Below are 25412 nucleotides of genomic sequence, written 5' to 3'. Positions count from 1 at the left end.
GAATGGATAAATAAACTGCAGATACTTACAGAATAAAATGCTAGAAACCACTGGCAATGAAAGTAGAGTTATACACAACTTGGATGAAAATTATAATGCTAAACAAAAGTCACGAAAGAATACATACAGTGTGATCTCATTTACATGAGATGCAAACACAGGTAAAGCTGAATTCAGTATTTAGGGATACACAGACAATAAATTATAAAGAAAAGTAGGAAAATGATCACACAAATGTCATGTGAGTGATCACCTGTAGGGAGGAAGAGGGATGTGCTTGGTGAAGGACACATGGGGAACTTCTGAGCTGCAGCTAATTTCTAGACCTTGTTGTTGAACATATGTGTCATGCACTCTTCTGTATATATGATATATCATGTGGTAAAAAGAACTTTAAAAACAAATCTTAAAGTAACATATTCTTTCAAAATTTAGTAATGAGACCAAGAGGGACTGAAAAAATCTTGTGTACCATACAGAAATTTGCTGGTTATCTTGTGGCAAAATATCTTAAAAATTTGTCAAACTTAAGTACGAATTATCTACTTTTCTTCTATAAAAAGACAACTGTTCCAAATTCGTTGACCTCTTCTATGATGACTGTGGCTATCAACAGTATGCTACGTAAGTACACAGCAGGTATCAAAAGCCAAAATAGCCACCCACATATCTAATCTATCTCCCTTCAAGGTAAAGATATTTTAACAATGACTGAGAAAGCAGTTGCTCTTAAAAGAACTCACAATATACAGAGAATATTCTGATAATGGATGTTTAAAAATGTTTCCATTGTTACATGATTTTATTGTTGAAAATAATGTCTGTCACCAATAAAAACTCAAAACTGCAGTTTTATAGACATGGAATAATTGGTCGAGAAAAACAAGGACATTCCTGAAGTATTGTATTTAGCTCCCCTCCAATGGAGCTTTCAGACCAGCTAGGCAGCTCCTGCATTCTGGCCAGAAGCCACTGGGTTGTAACAGTTTTGATTTTAATCCCAGTTAACCTGGGAAGGATGATTCTATTAATTTCTCCCCTTCCCCGAGCAAAGAGATCAGCTGCTTTCTGAAGGCTCTCTCTAAATCAATGCTTTTTTTTTTTTGAAGCAGAGGAGAGGTCGGATGATAGACTGGAGAGAGAACCAAGAAAGGTGAATAAAGCTACTGGCTGTTTCCAAATTAACAGTTTTAAGCCACTAAAAACAGGAGTATTTTGGACTTTAAAAATAACATGGGATACCAGAATACACAAACTAGCACAGCAATCACTAAATGTAAGAACTGAGTCATATCAGGGAGGATAAATTTAACCAGGCAAATTTCAACAAAAACTTCCACATAATTGTAGGATGAGCAGAAATGAATTTCAAATCAGCTTGAATTACTATTGTGGCAAGGTGTTATAAGAGTCTCAAAAATAATAAAGCATATTCTATTGTTACTGTTAATATTATAAAGTGAAAGCAAAAGTTTTAATGTACTGTTAATAGATAAAATTTTAATTTTATCAAGATCATTACATCTTATAATTTAAAATTTTCTATTTTTATGTTTTATAATATACATAATTTATAAGTACATAAGTACATGTATATAATTTGCAAACGAACACACATACACACACATAAATATATACAGTCCCAAAGTTTTAGGTTGTTATTATTTTTTTAACTGATGAGGATGATATGAAAAAAGTCAATGTTAATAAACACCGGGTTGAAGGTTATGGGTTCTTTATTTTAGAATTCTAAGCTGTTACTAAGCCATGAGTAGACATCTTCATTAATGACATACGGACAAAGAACTTGACCTGAATATTAATTCTCAGGTCTAATTAAACTATATGTTTAATTAAATGCAGATTCTGCTAAGAATGAATTTAAAAATTCTTTCAATGCAATTCATGCTTTCAAATTTTGGTTTTTAAAAACATATAAATTGTTTTAATTCTACTGTCCTGAAAACCAACAATCTCTTCTTTCATGGTTACAAAATGATCAGTAACAGAAATACAAGGGTTTTTTTGTTTGTTTTGTTTTTAGTATCAGCACTGGAATGAGGCTAAAAGAATTATATAAACATCAGGAACTTTCAATAAAGTTAAGATGCTAGAAGCACCTGTAAGTAAATACAAACATAACAGTTCTTTAGTTTTTCACTAGGTTGATATAAAACAATAACAACACCAGCATCACCACATCCTATCTTCTATCTAGAAAAAGCAGTTCCAATGGAACATACTGACTGACATTCCACAAAGGAAGATTAACAATACTTAATTATAAATTATAATTAAGATATACTTAATTATATACTTAGTTATAAATAATTATATTAACTATGAACAAATAAATTACAGAGACACTGTAGGCTTCAACCTGTAATGTCATGCCAATTATTATTCTCCTTGTTACACAAATCTACCAAAAGAATTTCTGGAAAAGAAATGAAATTTCTAGTTTCAAAACCTAGTTATTCCCTGTTAAAAAGAAAAGAAAAAAAAAAAAAGCAGGGAAGAAAATTGCCAGGCTAGCATTTTAACTAAAATTTCCTCAAAAACTTGAAACGTGGGCTTCCCTGGTGGCGCAGTGGTTGAGAGTCCACCTGCCGATGCAGGGGACACGGGCTCGTGCCCCGGTCCAGGAAGATCCCACATGCCATGGAGCGGCTGGGCCCGTGAGCCATGGCCGCTGAGCCTGCGAGTCCAGAGCCTGTGCTCCGCAACGGGAGAGGCCACAACAGTGAGAGGCCCGTGTACCACACACACAAAAAAACCCCAAAAACCTTGAAACATAATGAAAGAAGGTAAATATTTCATTAAGTATATATATTAAGATAAATCTTATTTTTAATATATACATATGATTCTTCGGATGAACACTAAATTGCTTTCTTCATTACCTTCATTCTGTTATCTAAAAATTGAAAAAACAAAAATTCATCTACTCTTTAAACAGACTACCAAAGAAAAGGAGCCTCTTTCTTATTCTTCTTCCATAACTTAAGAAAGGGATACTACTTATCATGCCTTAGAAGTCTTTATCACGGCTCCCAAGAAAGGTAAATGGGCTAAGAGAACTTCTGCTTTGCCACTGGAAAGACAGCAACAAATCGTCTACACAAACTGGCCTTTCAGGTGACCATGGCTGTATTTTCAACCCAGACGGCAAACACTGTAGTAGTCTGACCAGAATCCATTGTTGGTTGTATGACATGTTACTCCGCAAACCAATCCCAAAATAACAGAATAGACTGATAAAGGCAAGTGTCCAACGTGAAACCTGCTGCCAACTGGCTCTTACCAACTTTTACATATAGGAAAGTTTTATAAACAAAATATAAGATGTTTTAGTAAAAAAGAAAATAAACAGTGCTAGAAAGGGGATTTTGAAACAGGAACTTTCACATATTGCTGGTAGGAGTATAACGTGGTACAACCTTTCTAGAAAACAATTTGGCTATATATATCAAGAACCTTAATTGTGCTTTACATCCTTTTATTCTAATAATTATACTTTGACAGTCTATCAGAAGGAATCAAAATATGGTTTAAATACGATATGTAGAAAGCTGCTAATCAAAGCACCATTTAAAATAATTAAAATTGTAAACAGCTTAATAAAACATTAAGTGGTTAAACATTGTTAAATTATGATATATTTAAATAATACATATTTATTTAAAATGATATTCAGAAAGAATATGGAAAATTGCTTACAGCTTTATGGGACATTTCAGTGATTCTTAAGAATAATTTTTATTGTAAAACTTTTTACTATTCCTTGAAACCTGGTACTTACCCCTTATTTATCACTCCTAGCTTCAGTCACTATCTCTACAGTTTATGGCAGTTAAAATCCTTGGATGACCTTGCCAAAGAACTCTAGGCTTGCTGCAAGGGCATGAGGTTCAGGGGGAGGCTGGAGGTTGTTCTGTTGTCCAAAAGGCTACTTTGATTAGAAAAACTTCATTAAAAGCAACTGTGAGGGTGGAGTGAAATTAAGGTGAGTGGGCCTCACTTTTTTAACTTCTCTAAAAGCAAGGCAAGAGGTATCCTAAAAGCAAGGCAAGAGGTATCCTCACTTTTTTAACTTCTCTAAAAGCAAGGCAAGAGGTATCCTAGGGGTCACAGCAGAAGTACCAGTCCCTGTGGCTGCTTACACCTGAGTCCAGAGTCTCTCCTTGCAGACTAGAGGTTGGTAGCCAAGGATACACAGGACAAATCTGGTCCATGGCCTGTTTTCATAAATAAAGTTTTATTGGAACACAGCAAGGCCTGTGCAATTACGTGTTATCTAAGGCTGCTTTCACTCCACAATGGCAAAATTGAGTCCATATGCCCACAAAGCCTAAAATATTTACTATCTGGCTCTTTACAGAAAAAAATAGTTTGCTGACTCCTGCCCTAGACCACTGAATGTTCTTACACAGAGCAATGCCTGCACCGAAACCCCCAAAGCACCTAGCCATCAGTACCATAGATGACCTCATTCTACTCCTGGCTGGGCTTAGCCATACTCTACAGCATAGTTACTCGCTGGGATATGATCCCATGGGTTCTTTGTAATGCTGGATCAGGATGGGTTAAATCAGTATTTTTTTCCTAATGCAAATTGAGTACTGAGTTAAAAAGAAAAAAAAATATATGTGTGTGTGTTTGTATATATACATAACAAGCCAAATATTTATAAACCCTCATCGTAGTGATTCCCGTCCTTTTTTTTGCTGAGGGTCTATCTCCTTTCCCAAAGTGTCTGGCACCAAAAAAGAACTTAGTGAATGTTTACTGACAAAAGGAAGGAATACAAGAACAAAAGGAAGGGAGGAAGGAAGTAGAGAGGGAAGGACAGAAGCAGAGAACAAGAGAAACAGGTAGGCAGGCAGGCTGGCAACTTGGGAATAGCTTACAATTGCAATTGCAATTATTATGAGCACTCAACAGAAATTTAAACTGAAAAAGTAGCACATTAAATTGTATATAGTATATGAGCTCATAAAATATCATAGAAAAGGATAGAAAAAAATATACTAAAATGTTTTAACAACACTTGCCTCTATGTGATGGGAATATATTTCTTTATGCTTTTTTTCCCCAGAATATTCTCTATACAAGAACAAAACAAAATAACAAAACATCCCCTAAGTAGAGAAAAAAGATAATTTGTATCATCCTATAGAAGCACAGGTGATTTAAACATTGTTTCTAATAAAATGCGTTTTTCATTTTGTATATACTATTTTTATCCTAAATTATAGGAATCTTTATTTTCTGAATAACTTTTTTCTCATTATAAAAGTAGTACATTGTTTTTGTATGAGGATAATATAGAAGTTGTAGAAGAAAATAAAAACCACCCATTAGAAATAATCAGTTAACATTCTAGTATATTTTCAAATGAGTGTAGACCCACATACGTGCACACAGGTGCACACACACACAAAATTAGTTTTACTTGTTTTTGAACTTTACATAAAGTGGAATCACACAATATGTATTTTTCTGTCTAGCTTCTTTTGCCAACATTATCTTTCTGAGATTCATCCATATTCTTGCGTGCAGCTGTAGACTGTTATAGCTGTGTAATATTCCATTACATGAAAATACAATTTATTTAACCATTCCTGGTTGGTGGGTATCTGGGTTGTTTCCAGTTTGGCACTCCTATGAATAACTCATAATCTATATTTTTGTACATGGCTTTTGGTGAAATGTACACACATTTCTATTGATTATAAACAGTGTATACTCAATGTTAACAGATAATTACAAACCCTTTTCCAAAGTGATTATGCTAATTTACACTTACGCTAGTACTGCATGATCATTCCCATTGTTCTACATCCTTGCCTTGATTTGTTTTCATCATTGATTGATTTCTTACCTTAGGTTACTGTTTTTTGTTTCTTAGTTTTTAGTTTCAGATTTTCCATTATTTTTTTATTCAATAAATATTTTCCATGAATTTGGTTCTTTTTTACATTTCTAGTCAGTGCCAAAATTCTCAACCTTATTTCAGTTTCCCTGAACATATTAAACATAGTCTTTAAAAAGTCTGTTTCTGATAACTCCATTGTCTGGATCATCTGTCTATTGTGTATCAAGTCTCTTAATTTCTAATCATGTTGTCTCATCTTCTCTTATGCCTAGCTATTTTTGATTAAGTACCTGGCATAATACTTAATAAAATTCTAGTATACAGAAAACAGTATAAGTAAGTTGAAGCCTAGAATAATATTATTTTCTTTAGAAAGGGTTTACATTTGCTTTTGGGAGCCAATTTGAGACACTTAGCAGTCCTAGATTACCTTAATCCAGTTTTAGGGATTGAGATGAGTTAAAGTTGAGCTACAGTCCCTGAAAGAAGGCCATTCTATTTCCAGTTCACTCATATTTCTAGGCTTATAGACCTTAGGGCTTCCAACCTAAAGCTTGCATGGGGCCTACCTACTATTAGTGAACCCTGGATTCCAGTTTTTCTCCCTCTAGCCTTGTAAAGCTATTGAAAGCTCTGTCAATTTAATAGTCATTCAGCTAATAAACTGGAATTGGCAGATACCCTTGAGGAAATGCTGGACTCCCCTCTCTTCGTTTCCTCCTTCTTCTTGATCTAGACCCCATTATTCTTCATTGTTTTATCAGTTCTCCCATGTCTTTAGGCAGATTAAAAAAATTTTTTTTGGTCAGTTTTTCCAGTTATTCTCAGCAAGATGGTTGGTCCAAATTCCTTAATCTGCCCTTGTTGTAAGCAGAAATCCCCCATGCCCTCTTTAATTAAAAAAAAAATTATTAAGATATTAATTCACATACCATAAAATTTACCCACTTAAAATGTACGATTCAATAGTTTTTAGAACATTTATGGAGTTGTGCCTCCATCACCATAATCAATTTTTGTTTTTTTCTTTTTTTCTGGCTCTGCCATGAGGCATACAGGATCTTAGTTCTCTGACCAGGGATCGAACCCATGCCCCATGCAGTGGAAGCAGGGAGTCTTAACCATTGGACCGCCAGGGAAGTCCCACCATAATCAACTTTAGAACACTTTCATCACCCCCAAAAGAAATCCTGGACTCCATTAACCCCTCTCTTCAGCCCCTGGCAGCCATTAATCTGCTTTCGGTCTCTATGACTTTACCTAATTTAAATAGTTTGTATAAACTGAATCATATAATATGTGTCTTTTGTTGTGTGGCCTCTTTTACATAGCATGGTTTCAAGGTTCATATATGTTGTAGCATATATTGATATTTTAATTCTTTTTTACAGTCAAATAATATTCTGTTGTATGGATATATCACATTTGGTTTATACATATATCAACTGAAGGACATTTGGATTGTTTCCACTTTTGGCTATTATAAATGTTATGGACATTTCTTTATATTTGTGTGGACATATGTTTTCAATTCTCTTGGGTATATACCTAGGGGTGGAATTGTTAGGTCAAATGATAATTCTATATTTACATTTTTAAGAATTATCAAACTGTTTTTCAAAAGTGGCTATACCAAAAAAAAAAAAAAGTGGCTATACCAGTTGCAAAAGGAGTCACGGGTATGAAATGAATAGTATGGGGAATACAGTCAGTGTAATATCTTTGTATGGTGACAGACTGTAACTAAACTTATCGTGCTGGTCATTTAAAAATGTACAGAAATATCAAATCACTATGTTGTGTAATGGGAACTAACATAGTGTTGTATGTCAATTATACTTCAAAACCAAACAAATTCATAGAAAAAGAGACTGGATTTGTGGTTACCAGAGGCAGGGTGAGGGTGGGGAATGCATGAAGGCAGTGAAAAGCTACAAACTTTCAGTTACAAGATAACTACTAGTGATGTAATGTACAACATGATAAATATAGTTAACATTTCTGCGTTACAGATGAAAGTTGTTAAGAGAGTAAATCCTAAGAGTTCTCATCATAAGGAAAAAAAATTTTTCTATTTTTTAAAGTTTGTATCTATATGAGATGGTGGATGTACACTAAACTTATTGTGATAATCATTTCATAATGTATGTAACTCAAATCATTATGGTGTATACCTTAAACTTATACAATGCTGGATGTCAATTATATCTCAAAAAACTGGAAGGAAAAGAGAGTGGCCATACCATGTTTCAATCCCACTAGCAACGTTTAAGGACCATGCCCTCTTTTTAAGCAATTATTTTTAACACCCAAATTTACTAGCCTTATTCCTCAATAAAGCTGAAATAAATAAAATAGAAAATATTCATAAAAATAGGGACTTCGCTGGTGGCTCAGCGCTTAAGAATCTGCCTGCCAGTGTAGGGGACACAGGTTCGAGTCCTGGTCCGGGAAGATCCCACATGCCATAAAGCATAAAGCCATAAGCCCGTGCACCACAACTACTGAGCCTGCGCTCTAGAGCCCGTGAGCCACAACTACTGAGCCTGTGTGCCGCAACTACTAAAGCCCGCGCGCCTATAGCCCATGCTCTGCAACAAGAGAAGCCACCACAATGAGAAGCCTGCACCCCCGCTCCCCAAAACTAGAGAAAGCCCGTGTGCTGCAACGAAGATCCAATGCAGCCAAAAATAAATAAATAAATAAATTTATAAGAAAAATAATAAAAAATAAAAATAATTCTCTAACTATAATAAAGGAGAAACAAAATAAAAGTAATATAATAAATTAACATAAATTTTAATATGTAAGTTGTAGGGCATAACAACAAAGAATGAACACTAATGCCTACATCAATTTATAATGAATAAGACAGGATTTAAGAGAAGATTCAGCTATTCTACAGAAGAGGTATAAGAAAATAAAAAATCAGAGGTATTGGTAGATATAAAAACTCGTGTTAGAATAAACAAGTCATATATGAATTTGAGGAAATGCAAATTTCAATTTGATGAAATTCAAATTCAAATATGAGATATGAATTGTTGGAATTCAAATTCAAATTTGAGAGAAATAACCTTAATTGAAGTAGTGAGAACATGCCAAGATAAATTATAAACTAACTGAAATAGAAAAAATGAGGAAGTGTGATTCTGTTGCAATGAATCAGGCTTTTTAAATTAAGTATAGCACCAAAGTAATTTTCTATGTTACTGTATAGAAAACATATTTCCTCACTTAAAATGTTGAGGCATTCACTTCTCTCTTAATATTTAAAAGATCTTAAGATGTTAATAAAAAAAAATAAATAAATAAATAAAAAAAAATATTTAAAAGATCTTGGAAACCATACCTTGTGACAAAGGAATACAGAACAGATTCCAAGAAGAAATCTTAAAAAAAGAAGCCAGAGAAAAAAATGTAATAGCCTTTTGGAGACAATTTCAGACTAAGACTAAAAAATAATAGGCAAGCCAAAGACACATAATCTCAGTATGTTATTTTTACATCAGTTCCTTATCTTTGGGTTACAGTCGTCCATTAGGCTTTTAACAAGATCCATAAATTTCATGTTCTTCCATAATTTTAAAACACTTGATTTTAAGTCTTTGTTAAAAGGAGTTTCAGTTTTCTTATTGTACATTTGCAATTGGTTTCATTGCTTTTGCAGTAATAGTATAATTACTTGTGAAAGGAAAATCCAAATGGAGTTGGTATTGCTGAGAGCTCTCTAAAATGGAGCCGGGAAGCCATTAAGGAATTGTGACTCACGCATGTCTCAGCCTGGATGGAGTGTGACCTTTTGACCTTACAAGCAAGTCATCCAGAACATATGCCAGAAACTCAAGATACTTATTGGATCCTTACCCTAAAATAACTAGTGACAGTCTATCTACCTGTAGGACCCCTATCCTAAAACAACTTGTGATTCCTTAAGGATAAATCACAATCCTTCCCAGGCAATTTTTAACAACCTCGTGGCTTTTTGTCTTTATAAGCCCCTGACTCTTTCTCTTCCTCAGAACACTCTTTCAGGATTACCCAAATCTGTGTCTCCCGAATTGTAATTTTAAGACCCCCCCCAATAAACTCTTTTCTTATTTGCAGCCCCCTGCATTATTTTTTTTTGGTTTACACACTAAAAGCCTTTTCAACTATATACTTGGAGATGTTATAATACTGAGTAGACAGAGAAAGATGCTAGCCCAACTCTTCATACCCTTTCCTCCCAACAAAACACACTTGATTGGTGCTAATGAGCACCGGTCAAACTCATTAGGCTCCCTCTTTCTTCAGGCTTGTCCAAATAATGTCAATGAGGGAGGAAGAAAGGGAAGAAAATAAAGCATTAGTTTAGAGGCAACGAAGGAAACAGCAAAATCAGACAGACCAGAGAGAATAAGGAAAGAAATGGAAGCAACTCAGGCAAGCAGATATGGATACAAAAGGATAGTTAAGCAAACAAAGACATCTGGAAAGAGAGACAGAAGTAAAAGAACCTATGAACTTGAGAGAATAAAAAGGTTCTGATGGGACTAGAAATAAGATCCCATTCTAACAAAGTCCATAGTTAGATTTATTTATTTATTTATTTATTTAAATCAATTAATTTATTCTTGGCTGCATAGGGTCTTCGCTGCTGTGCGCAGGTTTTCTCTAGTTGTGGCGAGAGGGGGCTACTCTTCGTTGCAGTGCGCTGGCTTCTCACTGCAGTGGCCTCTCCCGCTGCAGAGCATCGGCTCTAGGCACATGGGCTTCAGTAGTTGTGGCACACGGGCTCAGTTGCTCCACGGCATGTGGGATCTTCCCGGACCAGGGCTTGAACCCATGTCCCCTGCATTGGCAGGAGGATTCTTAACCAGTGCACCACCAGGGAAGTCCCTTTAGTTAGATTTAAAGCATCTCTGAATCCATGGCCAGGGTTGCTCTCTTCAAGCGTTTAGCAAAAAGAGTTCCACTGGAGAAAAATAATGGTGGAGAGTGGGGAGAAGAGAGGTTAGAGAAGTGGACTAAAAAGGGAGAGAAAAGAGGAGGGGGAAGAGAGTAGGGAGAAAAGGAGGAAGGAGAGGGAAGGGTACAGAAGTTGTAATACAATCAGCAAGTTGGTATCAGCTCCATGGCACTGATAAATGGTTAAGGGCCCTGGTCCTGTCTATTTAACATAGATGGCAAGTTCCTCAAAATGCAATTTATGCAGCTCTGGAAACCAGTCCTCCTGGGAAAACTACTTTTCTAGCTCTGTATAAATCCCCAACTATGAAACTACCAAGCCTCAATAATCACTGTTATTGGTCCAGGGCACATTAATAGATAAACTCTTCACTTTGTTATGCGCCCTCCAACCCAGGACCACAAATACCAAAAAGAATCAATTCAGCCTGCTATTCAGTGATAGTATTATTGACAGATGAAAGTGAGAGGCCAGTTTACAGATGTGTAGACAAGTAGACACTCTAAAAAAAAAAAAAATAGGGGCCATAAGCATGCTTAGTATGTTTGAAGGGCACCTGGAACTGCCTATTTTCAATGTCTACCTCTACCCCACTGGCTTACCAGAGTACTTGAAATGTTATCATTTAGAAAAATCTAACCTTTAGGTTAGGCTTTTATTTATTTATTTAATTTATTTATTTTTGTCTGTGTTGGGTCTTCGTTGCTGCACGTGGGCTTTCTCTAGTTGCAGTGAGAGGGGGCTACTCTTCATTGTGGCGCACGGGCTTCTCATTGCGGTGGCTTCTCTTGTTGCAGAGAACAGGCTCTAGGCACGTGGGCTTCAGTACTTGTGGTGTGTGGGCTCAGTAGTTGTGGCTCACGGTCTCTGGAGCACAGGCTCAGTAGTTGTGGTGCACGGGCTTAGCTGCTCCGCGGCATGTGGGATCTTCCCGGACCAGGGCTCGAACCCGTGTCCTCTTCATTGGCAGGCAGATTCTTAACCACTGTGCCACCAGGGAAGCCCTAGGTTAGGCTTTTATATTCTAGGATTCTCCTTATTAAAATGCAAACAGCCATGGAAAAGTAATAGAGTAGGTCTTTGACACATCAGATTGTTTGCCATCGTAACACCTAAACAGACAAGAAAGCCCTGCACGAATAGGACAGATAAGCACTAGTGAATAAGGGGAGGAAGAAAAAGTATAACTTACAAAGCACTGTCTAGAGGAAATTTTTGAGTGAATTCCCTGAGAAAAACTGGGCACGTAGAGAGGGGCAAGAAAGCCCTAGGTCCTGGGAAAAAAGGAAGAGGAAACAGAGTTTGAAAAAATGGAAAAAGGGAAGTGCAAAGCCAAATTAACCACTTCACAATTTGGTTTCAGGCTGGCTGGAGTGGTCAACTCCCAAAGGTCATAATCCCAGAGTAGCAGCAAAGCATGAAGCAATCCTGAATACCAGGTCTAATATTTGGTCTGGGAAAAGCAGGAAAACAATCTCTAAGACCAGTGATTGCCAATGGAATATTATCAAATACAGTATAGCAGATTTCTAAACCTTCCTGTCCTGCCACCCACATTCCTCACTCCACCCCAAACCAGGTAAAAAAAACTAATAGGGGAGGGGAGGGGAGGAGAGGGGAGGGGAGTGGAGGCATGCAGAGGGAAAAGTGGATTAGTATAGTTTGCAAAAGGTCCCTAAATAATCCAAATAATTATGACATGTATCATTCCTCTACAGTGACAAGCTCCTTCTTCCACCTAAGTCTAATTAGACCCCAGGTCCAACAAAATGGTAAGCAGGTCCAGCACGTTATCTTTTAGTCCAAAGCAGTTCTTAAAATTCTTATATTTGAACCAAAACATAATTTTGACTGCCACCTAGTGGAAGAGATAAAGTCAACCACAAACTAAACTGAGGATAAGCAATCTAAAATTATCAAATGTTGTTCTTTATATTCTAACAGCCTAAGACAGTTTCCAAAAGTGTGGTTATATGTAAGATGATTTTAGGTAGCACAAGGATAAACGCTATTTTAACTACTTGGTATTTACTGCAATGCATATTAGAAAAAAGTATAAACAATACTTCATTTCACGAATACATGAAGATGAGGCTAAATTAACCCTAATTTTTCAACGTTAATAAATTTAAAAAAATATTAAATTATAATATTACACAGGTGGTACTGGGATATCACCAAAGTCATAAGGTGACTCTAAAATGACTGAAGTTTTGGAAATAGTTGTCTAAGTTGGTTCTTCTAATTGAAGACACTTCCCTCACTGTGTCTGAGATTTATGTATATAAAGTGAAATAACAATGTTTTAAGGTACTCCTGTTTTTTTCCTCATCAAATAAGTTTCTGAAATTATTTCACAAGTAAATTAGCATTCAATACTGCTAAACCCCTATAAATATTTGCCTTCCTTAAAACATGCTTACCTAGATAGTTATCCTGATTGAAAATAGTTGATTCCCTCTTATTTTGACAAGTTTCATTATAGAAAATATATTTCCATTTAACCTACACGGTTAAACAAATTCTCAGAGAACTGTTTGAACTCCTGCCAACCTACTGCAGTGGAATACACTTTAATGACCTATGTTCTATTGTCACAGTGGTCAATTATTTATCATAGAATTTAGAGGTTTCAAGAAAATCCTGAGCATTTAATCAGCATTCATTAGTCCTTGTATTCAGTGATATTGGAACATATAAGTGAAAATTACAAGATTCATTTCATTATCTTCTCTGATGGCCACCTTAAATAACAAAGATAAATTTCTCATGTGATAATTTCACACTGCTCTAGCTGCAAAAAAGACTAAAAAATTAAGTATCTGGAAAATGGAAATGGGATTATCAAGACTAGCTTAAACCAATCCTCCTTCATCTCCTGGACTGGAAACTACTTCGACCCTTAACACGGTTAGGCTTCCGCTGGCAAAGAGGTGGGGTTGATGAATAGTTGGGCATTTCCCAAATAGTAATCTGCCACACGTCCCACCTCAAGCACTCAGTTTCCTTCTGAGGAGGCAACCACTCTTACAGTTTCCCATTTATTCCCCCAGAGTCATTTATACATATTTGCATAATATATAACTTGTTAATGTTGTTTTTACCCAAATGGTAGTATACTATATACACTGCTCTGCACTTCACTTTTTTCATTTAACAAAATAAGTTGAAGACTTGTTCCATTTTGATATGTAATAAAGCCACTTCCTTCTTTTCAATGGGTGAAAAATATTCCATTGTATCAATGTGCCATAATTTATTTATCCAGTCCTATAAGAAAAGACATTTTAGTTGTTTTCAAACTTTTGCTATTATAAAAAATAGTGCATTAAACAACCTTGTGCATATATTATTTGACATTGCAAATTAATGTTTAGAAATGAAATTGTTGGGCCATGTAAACTTTGGAATTGGTTGCTGGCATGTTTTTTGGTGAGGGGCAGATCACATTAATTTTACAGATTAAAATTTAAAGAGCATGACATTTTATTTTAGAGTCTTCCCTACTGAGACCAGTATATGCCTTTTTGTTACATGTCTTATCTTATTAATTCTAATATGCACATTTAATCATTTCTAAAATATGGATGCATCTCATTATTCAGGACATCTTTTAATCACTGTCAGCCAGGTGGCAGTCATGAAAGTAATTATTTCTGGTGGCACGAAGGTAACTGTCACCTGTGATCGTTTCAGTCATCAAACCATTTAGGGACCATTTAAGGAAGAAATGTGAGCCACAGTGTTTAGAAAGCTTTCTGTGACACCTTCTGGTAAGATCAGGAAAGTGCAAGCATCAAAACTAAAAAGTGTCAGTGACTAGGAAGAAAATTCTTTCAAGAAATGTTACACTATCAATGTTCTCAGTGATACTAAGGACAATTTTGTGTAGGCAGGAAAAAAAACACTGATTTTGATGAATGCAAGTCAAAAAGTGATTCAGAAGAATTAGACTCTATATGCGAAGAATCAGATTTGTAATATCTTAACTGATATATTTTGTTTATATTTTTATTTTTATAATTACAAGAGTTCTTCTAGTGAACATCAAAATAAAATTCGAAGTCCAAAGAAATTGTTGCATCAGAGGTATCGGTAGCAGTTTATGTATTATATTAAAAACAAAAACAACAGGGACTTCCCTGGCGGCGCAGTGGATAAGACTCTGCACTCCCAATGCAGGGGGCCTGGGTTCGATCCCTGGTCAGGGAACTAGATCCCACATGCATGCCGCAACTAAGAGTTTGCATGCCACAACTAAGGAGCCCAGCTGCCACAACAAAGACATGGCGAAACCAAATAAATAATAAATAAATAAATAGTTAAAAAAAAGCAGCACAACTTATAATCAGCATCTCAGATTTGAAGAAATATTCTACATGTTATTTTAGGTCTCTCAGTAGTATTTTAAAGTTTCTCTCATATAGATTTTGCACATCCTTAAGGCTATTCCTATGTATTTTATCTTTTTCTTCATTATATTTTCTCATCAGAATGCTATTTATTTTTGCCTGTTTTGTAAACAACCACGTTACTGAATTGTCTTATTATTTATAATAATTTTTCAGTGGATTCTTTTGGGTTTTCCAGGTACGCAATGAAACAAATTTTAAACTCTACTTATCTTAAACTATCTGCTGGAATTTAAGCTCAATGAAGGTAAGGATTACGTATTACTTTTACTGTTCTATCCCCAGCACCTCGCATATTACCTTGCACAAATCAGATAATCAATATATATTTGTTAAATGAGTTATATGCATCTTACTTCATAAAACTTCCCAACCACCCCTGACAGACAAGTGGAGTTTAGTATAAAAAGTCAGATATAAGTGAGAAAAGAGTATTTATATTTATTCTCTACCACATACAAACATACAGATCCTGTAAGAAACTGGATATTTTATAATCAAAGTTATATATATTTGGTTATAATTAGTTGTATATTAATAATTAAAAACCTTAATTATAAAATAAATATTTTATTTTAAACACTTACCTTTTGGATCTTATATCTGATGAATCAAACTGGATATTCATAGGTCCAGGATTTATTTCATTATCTACCTCAGGGATGAGAAGATGGCTAGAATCACTATCCATATTTGCCATTTTTTCTCAGACTCTAAGCACTGAAGAAGTCAGTCCTATAATAAATCAGAAAAGAGAAACAATTTAAAGTTTAATTTAAAAAATATTTTATTAATAGGTAATATATTTGCATGCATAAGAAATTGAAAAAACACAGGAATTTGCTGAAGATATCTTAATGAGCTACATGCCTAAAATATTTATATTATCAGAAACCTGTTAAGTTGAAATGGAGTTACTGCTTATTTTTCAGCTTAGTAAAAAAGAAGCAGGGCAATCCATTTCCAGTAATAAAATAAATTAGGCTACTTGGACTCATTTTCCTGCAGAAAACAACTAAAAATACTGGATAAAATATTATTATTATTTTTTTAAATCAGAGATCTCATACGTTCATTTTATTTATTTTTTTGTCTGTGAAATATATTAAAACTTTGCTGATGACAGCTGGAAATCAAAACATTAAAACTTTTAACATAATAAAATAGCTGTGTTTGTGAAGATCTTTTAAAAGTTTCCTAAACCAATAAGAGAGAAAAATTAAAAAGTAGTGAATATAATACAAATTAAACATCAATTGAAAATAGGAGTCAGTGTGTTAAAAAAAAAATTAAGAGGTTGGTCAGGTATAAAGGAAGTCATCTTAAATTTCTAATACTGTTACAGTATGTACAGCACAGCTGAGGTAGGGTGATGGACAATATGACCTCTTGAAGCCCTTTACAATCTTTGTTGTTGTTGTTTTTTTTAATTTAATTTAATTTATTTTTTTATACAGCAGGTTGGATACAATATTTTTTAAAAATTTTTGAAAAGCACCTTTTAGTAAGGAAAAGCAGGCCATTTGCAGGTGAATTTAAGGAACCTAGAAAGTAAGTAGCTCAATGAAGTTGCTTCTGCTCTGAGGGTATTTGCTGTGCCAGGAGAAACTGGGCTGAGGTTTTCAAGACCTTGTGAAGTATTGAGAAAATAGAAGACAAAACCCAAGATTCACCCAAAGTAAGGAACGACTGTAAGTAAGAAATCATCTCCTCTCCGTACTTCCCATACAGCTGGGACTACAAAGAACTTTACCATCAGATTAGGAGTTAACAAGAAGTAAAAGTGCCTCACTCCCTCACAAAGGAATAACAAACAAGTTTTCTTGACAATGACTACAGCGTGTGTGTGTGTGTGTGTGTGTGTGTGTGTGCGCGCGCGCGCGCTTGAGGGAAATATTATATACCACAAACTGCACCGCATATGGATTTGCAAGGTGATCAAAGAACACTTAAACCTGTGAATATAATTTCAGGTTACTTGCTTGGTAGAGCTTATAGGCAATTGGCCGAAGCAAATGTAAATCTTTTCTATGAGGATACAGAAAAGATTGATCCTAGGCCTCAAAAGACTTGCTAACAATCTTTCAAGAACAATGAACAGTACATAGTCAAAAATAACCTAGCATATAAAGAAACAAAGTACTATTAGTGAGAACCAGAAGAAATAGCAGAAACAGATCCACAAAGACTTCAACTATAGGGATATCAGAATAAGATTATAAAATAATTATGCTTCCTATGTTTAAACAAATAAAGGAAAAAGTGGACATTTTCAAAAAGTAACAGCATATTTGAAAAGGACCAGAATGAATGTTTAGGCCTAAATAAATAAAAAAAAAGAAAAAATATAGTAACACAAAATGTAATAGCCAAAATTTAAAACTCAATGGATGCATTTTAAAGTTGAAGAGAGGGCGTTGGCAACATGGTAGAATAAAAAGCTACCTTTATCTTTCCCCTTCAACCAGTAAACCAGTAAAACATCCACAACACAACAAAGGTGCCTCTGCCCAACATACTAGGATGCTGGAGAATCCCACACATCTGTACATCTACAAGTGAGTGGACTGGACCACACAGAGGAGGGGAACTGAGGGAGGGAGAAACCAAGGGAAGAGCAAAGGCAGTGCCTGTAATCCTACCCCTCTGGCTACAGCAGCTGAGACTGCAGCCCCAGAGTACTGGGTAGCAGCAGGGGAGGCAGGGCACATGACTCCTGCCTCAACAGCCCCCATGGCCACAGAGGCAGAGACGTAGAACCTTACAACACTGAAAACAGCAAAGGTGCCCATGCAATCCTGGCTCTTCTTCCCTTTCGTCTCCCTCCCCCCTGCAGTGTCAGAGTCTGTGACTCAGGAGATCCTGGATGCGAAGGAAGAGTCCACCGTCCTGGCTGATGATGCCAGTGACAGTAGCAGAAGCAACGCACCAACAACGCTGGAGGCACAAGAAGCAATAATGAGGACCCAGGGTAATGCCACTAACAAAGGTGATGGACGATGGAGAGTAAGGGCTCAAATATATAACCAGTGTTGGCTCAAGTAAGAAAAACCAAAAGATTGTGCTATAGCACCACCTACTGGAAAGAAAAAGAAAGGCCTCAATTTCTAATCTGTTTAACTCATTATAATCAAGCAAAAATGTAAAAAAAAAAAAAAATGTGCCTGTGGAGAAACAGCTCAAATGTGCCTGCGGAGAAACAGCTCAAGTGTGCCTGCGGAGAAACAGCTCATCAGGCACCATGAACCACAGTAACAGTGCACTACAAAAAGAAGATGACAATTCTCCAGAAACCAAACATAAAGTCATGCAATATTGTGATCTAATTGATAGAGAATTCAAAATAGCTGTTATGAAGACACTCGACAAGCTACAAGTTTTCTTGTAGAAAGGCAGTTTCAATGAGCTCAGGAATAAAATTAATGAACAGAAGTAACAAAGAGATTGAAACTAAAAAAGACCTAAACGGAAATTCTAGAGCTGAAGAATTCAATAAATGAGATGAAGAATGAAGCAGAAAGCAATGGAAATAGAGCAGACCAAATGGAAGAGAGAATTGGCAAGCTTGAAGACAGAAATCTAGAAATGATACAAGAGCAAAGAGAAATAAGATTTTTTTTTTTTAATGAGGAAATTCTACAAGAGCTATCCGATTCTTTTAGGAAGGGCAACATTAGGGTAGTGGGTATCCAAGAAGAGAGAAGGGAACAGAGTTTACTTAAAGAAATAATAGCTGAGAACTTCCCAAACCTGGGGAAGGAATTGGATATACAAATCTATGAAGCTAAGAGAACACCTAATTACCTCAATGCAAAAAGATCTTCTCCGAGACACATTATATTAAAATCATCAAAAGTCAATACAGGGCTTCCCTGGTGGCGCAGTGGTTGAGAGTCCGCCGGCCGATGCAGGGGACACGGGTTCGTGCCCCGGTCTGGGAAGATCCCACATGCCGCGGAGTGGCTGGGCCCGTGAGCCATGGCCACTGAGCCTGCGCGTCCGGAGCCTGTGCTCCGCAACGAGAGAGGCCACAACAGTGAGAGGCCCGCGTACCGCAAACAAACAAACAAACAAACAAAACAAAACAAAAGTCAATACAAAGAAAAAATTTTAAGGGCAGCCAGGGGAAAAAGGATAACCTACAAAGGAACCCCCATTTTACTGTCAGCAGATTTCTCACCAGAAACTCTACAGGCCAGGAGGGAGTGGGATTATATTCTCAAAATACCGTGAAAGATAAAAACTTTCACCCAAGAATACCCTATCCAGCAAAGTTATCATTCAGATATGAAGGAGAAATAAAGACTTCCCCAGATAAACAAAAGCTGAGGGAGTTCATCAACACTAGACCTGTCTTATAAGAAATGTTGAAAGGAGTTGTTTTACCAGAAACTAAAAGGCAAAAGTACACAGCATTTTGAGTAAGGTGATAAATATATGAAATCAGAAAATTGCAACTCTTTATTAGAGTAGGTTTGTAAACACTTTATTATAGTGGAAAGGTAAAGGGGGGGAATAGAAAAAAATTTCAATTTGGTAAAAAACTCACAATACAAAAAGGGATAGTTTGAGACAACAAAAACACAAAAGGGGAAGAGGAAAAGGACAGAATCCATATAGGTAAATGTAGCTAAGATGCTATCAGCAGGGACTTCCCTGGTGGCACAGTGGTTAAGAATCCACCTGCCAATGCAGGGGACATGGGTTCAATCCCTGGTCTGGGAAGATCCCACTTGCCTCAGAACAACTAAGCCCATGCGCCACAACTACTGAGCCTGAGCTCTAGAGCCTGTGAGCCACAACTACTGAAACCCGTGTGCCTAGAGCCCATGTTCCACAAGAGAAGCCACCACAAGGAGAGGCCCGTGCACCACAACGAAGAGTAGCCCCCGCTCACTGCAACTAGAGGAAGCCCGTGCCCAGCAACAAAGACCCAGTGCAGCCAAAAATAAATAATAAATAAATAAATGAATTTAAAAAAAAGATGCTACCAGCAGAAAACGTACTATTTTATGCATGACAATTTTATACAAACCCAATGGAAACCACAGAACATAAATCCAGAGCAAAGACATGACACACAAAAAAAGAGGAAACTGAGAAAAACATCATAGAAAAACACCAAACCAAAATGGTAGATGGAAACACAAGAAAAAAGCAATAATGGAGATGTAGAATAACCAGAAAACAAAAGATAAAATGGCGATACTGTCTTCATCTATCAATAATCACCTAATTGTAAATGGACTGAATTCACCAATTCAAAGACACAAAGTGGCTGGATAGGATAATTCATCAAGAAAACATTACAGCAAAGTGATTCAGTTATACATACGTGTGTGTGTGTACACACACACACACACACACAAACATATATTCTTTTTTAGATTCTGTTCCCTTATAGGTATTACAAAATACTGAGTATAGTTCCCTGTGCTATACTTCAATAAAAAATTAAATTAAATTTAAAAAAAAGACATCACAGTTACTAATATACATGCACCTAACATAGGAACACCAAAACATATAGAACAATTATTAACAGACCTAAAGGGAGAAATTGAGAGCAACACAATAATATTAGGGGACTTCTAACACCTCACTTACATCAAAGGATAGATCAACTGAGGAAGTCAACTGAGAAACAGTGGCCTTAAATGAAACGTTAAACCAGGTGGATTTGATAGATTTGTACAGAACATTCCATCCAAATGCAGAATACACATTCTTCTCAAGTGCACATGAAACTTTCTCAAATGACAGACCATATGTTGGGAAACAAAATAAGTCTCAATAAATTTAACAAGACTGAAATTATATCAAGTATATTTTCCAGTCACCATGGTATGGAACTAGAAATCAACTACAAACAAAAGCTGGAAAATATATGGAGACTAAACAACATGCTACAGTACAACTATTGGGTCAAAGAAGAAGTCAAAAGAGAAATCAAAAATTACCTGAAAATAAATGAAAATGAAAATACATCAAACCAAAATCTTCGGGATGCAACAAAAGTGGTACTAAGAGGGAAGTTTATAGCAATACAGAACTACCTTAAGAAACAAGAAAAATCTGAAATACTTTATCTTTCACCTAAAAAAACCAAAAAAAAGAGAACAAATAAAACCCAAAGTCAGTAGAAGGAGGGAAATAATATTGATCAGAGTGGAAATAAGTGAAATAGACTAAAAAGGCAATAAAAAAGATCAATGAAACCAAGAGCTGGTTCTTTGAAAAGATAAACAAACCTTTAGCTAGACATAGTAAGGAAAAAATGCTGATAAATAAAACTACAAATGAAAGAGGAGAAATAACAACAGATACCATAGAAACAAAAAGGATTATAAGAGATTATGAACAGTCATACACCAACAAATTGGACAACCTAGAAGGGACCAATTCTCAGAATCATACAATCTTCCAAGACTGAATCACAAAGAAATAGAAAATCTGAATAAACCAATCACTAGTACAGAGATTGAAATAGTACTCAAAAAAGCTTCCAAAAACAATAGTCTGGGACCAGACAGCTTCACAGGTGAATTCCATCAAACATTCAAAGAAGATTTAATAACTATCCTTCTCAAACTCTTCCAAAATACCAAAGAGGAGGAAATGCTTCCCAACTCATTTTACGAGGCTAACATCACCCTGACACCAAAATCAGACAGAGACAACATAAAAAAAGAAAAATTATAGCCCAATATCTCCGATGATCATAGATACAAAAATCCTCAACAAAATATTTAGCAAACCAAATACATCAATACAGTAAAAAGATTATATGCCATGATCAGGTGGGATTTATTCCAGGCATGCAAGGATGGTTCATTACCTGCAAATCAATCAATGTGATACACCGCATTAACAAAATAAAGGATAAAAACCATATGACCTTATCAACGGATGCAGAAAAAGTATCTGACAAGATTCAACACCCATTTATGATAAAAACTCTCAATAAAGTGGGTATAGAAAGAATGTACCTCAACATAATAAAGGTCATATGTGACAAACCCAGCAGTTACACATACTCAGTGGTGAAAAACTGAAAGCTATCCTCCTAAATCCGGAACAAGACAAGAATGGCCCCTCTCACCACGCTTATTCACATAGTATTAAAAGACGGTATCCATCCATCTCCTTCTTCCTACCTCCCTGGATGCTCCCCTGACCCCTGCAGGCAGCATCCTCAGTCCATCCTCACTGCCCCTGGCCACATGATGGGAACAGTGGTGGGTCTTGCACGCATGTCCCCGAACTGGCCTGCATCGGTCGGTCGGGGGAGGGGCCTGTTCCACCTAGGCCAGGGGTCTCAGGTCGAAAGGCAACATTCCGCCAGAGGAAGTGGTGAGAGGGAAGGGGGGGCGCCCCTTGTAGCACTTCCCGCCTTGGTGCACTGCGTCTCTTCCACACCCTGCCATGGGCCCAGCGCACAGGTTGGGATGGGGAAAGGGGAGAGGCAAGTGCAGATGGCAGGGGCATTGGAGGGTGGTCCCACGGATCCCTTTCCTGGGGGAAACTTGGGGCTGGAGGGCAGCAGCAGCACATGTCTGCTGCTGAACACATCTGTATCCGGGTCCTCTGCCACCCCTGGTGTGAGGAGTGGGCCAGGGGGCCTGGTTGGTTGCGGCCCTTGTGCTTTCTCCCTCTTCTAAAAAAAAACAAAAGTCCTAGACAGAGCAAGTAGGCAAGAAAAAGAAATAAAAGGAATAAAAGAAATAAAAGGAATCCAAATTGGAAAGGAAGAAGTAAAATTTAATAGTCTGCAGATGATATGATACTATTAATAGAAAATCCTAAGGACACCACCAAAAAACTACTAGAACTCATCAATAAATTTGGTAAAGATGCAGATACAAAATTAACACTCAGAAGTCTGTTGTGTTTCCATACACTAACAATGAACTATCAGAAAGAGAAATTAAGAAAATGATTGGGGGCTTCCCTGGTGGCACAGTGGTTAAGGATCCGCCTGCCAATTCAGCGGACACAGGTTTGAGCCCTGGTCTAGGAAGATCCTACATGCCGCAGAGCAACTAAGCCCGCGAGCCACAACTACTGAAGCCCAAGCACCTAGAGCCCGTGCTCCGCGACAAGAGAAGCCACCACAATGAGAAGTCCGCGCACCACAACAAAGAGTAGCCCCCGCTTGCCACAACTAGAGAAAGCCCGCATGGAGCAACAAAGATCCAACTCAGCCATAAATAAATAAATAAATAAATTTATTAAAAAAAAGAAAATTGCCTTTACAATTGCAACAGAAAGAATAAAATACCTGGAAATAAATTTAAAGACACAAATAACTGGAAAGATATTCTGTGCTCATAAATTCAAAGAATTAACATTATTAAAATGTTTATAAGACTTCCCTGGTGGCGCAGTGGTTGAGAGTCCGCCTGCCGATGCAGGGGACACGGGTTTGTGCCCCGGTCCGGGAAGATCCCACATGCCGCGGAGCGGCTGGGCCCATGAGCCATGGCCGCTGAGCCTGCGCATCCGGAGCCTGTGCTCCGTAACGGGAGACGCCACAACAGTGAGAGGCCTGCGTACCACCAAAAAAAAAAAAAAAAAAAAATGGGCAGAGGAGATAAACAGACATTTTCCAAAGAAGACATATAGGTGGCCAACAGGCACATGAAAACGATGTTCAACATCATCAATTATTAGGGATTATTAGGGATCAAAACCACAATAAGATATCACCTCACACCCATTTGAATGGTTATTATCAAAAAGGCAAGAAATAACACGTGTTGGTGAGGATGTAGATATAAGGGAACACTTACACACTGTAGGTGGGAATGTAAACTGGTGCAGCCACTATGGAAAACAGTATGGAGATTCCTCAAAAATTTAAGAATGGAAGTAGCATATGATCCAGCCATCCCACTTCTTGGTGTTTATCCAAAGAAACACTAATTCAAAAAGATATATGCACTCTTATGTTCATCACGGCACTATTTGCAATAGTATTGCAAGAAATATTTCCAAAGTACAGAAACAACCTAACTGCCCAATAATGAATGAATGGATAAAGAAGGTGTGGCATATACATACAATGAAACACTACTCAGCCATAAAAAAAAGATGAAACCTTGCCATTTATGACAACATGGATGAACCTTGAGGATATTATGTTAAGTGAAATAAGTCAGAGAAATAAATACTGTGTGATTTCACTTATATGTGGAATATAAAAAACAAAACAAATAAAATAAATAAATGAACAAACTAAACAAAAACAAATACATGGATACTGAGAATACTGAGTAGTGGTTATCAGAGGGAAAGGGGCAGAGAGAAGGGTAAAGGGGATCAACTGTATGGTGATGGATGGAAAGTAAATTTTTGGTGGTGAGCACACTGTAGGGTATACAGAAGTAGAAATATAATGAACAATTTTATAAGCCAATGGTACCTTAAAAACAAATCTATAAATAATACTAAATAAATAAAATTAGCAACCTTTATTAAAGAAATTGAAGAGAAAATTAATGTACTAGAAGATACATCAGAAGAAGTTATCTAGAAAGTGGCAAAGAGAGAAAAAAAAAAAAGGCAGAAAATGTGGGAGAGAGGTTAAAAGACAAGAGATAGAATGAGAAGGTCTAACATGCATGTAATTGGTGAACCGGAAAGAGGAGATAGCAGAGGTAATATTGAAGAGATAACGGCTTAGGATTTTCGAGAATTCGTAAAAGATAATGATCTGCAGATTCAAGAAGTTTAATGAATTCAAGCAGAATCAATAAACAATATGTTACAGAGTTGGAAAAAAAAATTAAAATTCCAGACCAAAGGGGAAAAGATCAAGTGAAGTTCTTGGAATTAAAGTGTTCTAAAGCCCTTGTATTGGCCAGATCAACATTACACTTTGATGTGATGTATGGTGTAATTTTAAAGGTAACTACTAACATAATAGAAAACAATATATAACTTATAATCTAGGAGAGGGAGAAAGGAGAATGTTAAAAAATAAATGACTTAAAGAAAGGTAAGAAAGGAGAAAAAAATGTAAAAGAAGTAGGACAAATAGAAAGCATAAAATAGATAAGATCCTCCCATTCTTTCTTAAACCCATGCTAATCAGGCTATCTTCCCCATCACTACACAAAACCTACTCTTATTAGACCAATGCCCTCCATATTGGTAAACTCAATTTCTC

At 36.5% G+C, this 25412-nt stretch overlaps 1 protein-coding gene across 14 annotated transcripts in view; it reads right to left on the bottom strand.

The window, feature by feature from the left end:
- SLC38A9 (solute carrier family 38 member 9) overlaps positions 1-25412 on the bottom strand; it is a 110176-nt gene that overhangs the window by 72659 nt on the left and 12105 nt on the right. For 12 of the 14 annotated variants that reach the window (XR_009519011.1, XR_009519010.1, XR_009519009.1 and 9 more), the window contains one exon: positions 15829-15976. Coding sequence is in view for 8 of the 14 variants with exons in the window: in XM_060009484.1 (XP_059865467.1) it covers positions 15829-15941 (113 nt within the window). In the remaining 6 variants the exon portion in view is untranslated. Of the gene's footprint in view, positions 1-13933; positions 14100-15828; positions 15977-25412 lie in introns of those variants that run through there. The other 2 variants (XM_060009482.1, XM_060009483.1) reach the window with 2 other exon arrangements.

The sequence above is a fragment of the Delphinus delphis genome, chromosome 3 (genome assembly GCF_949987515.2).
Source record: "Delphinus delphis chromosome 3, mDelDel1.2, whole genome shotgun sequence".
Taxonomy (NCBI): Eukaryota; Metazoa; Chordata; class Mammalia; order Artiodactyla; family Delphinidae; genus Delphinus; species Delphinus delphis.
This window is presented reverse-complemented; position numbering and strand designations above follow the sequence as displayed.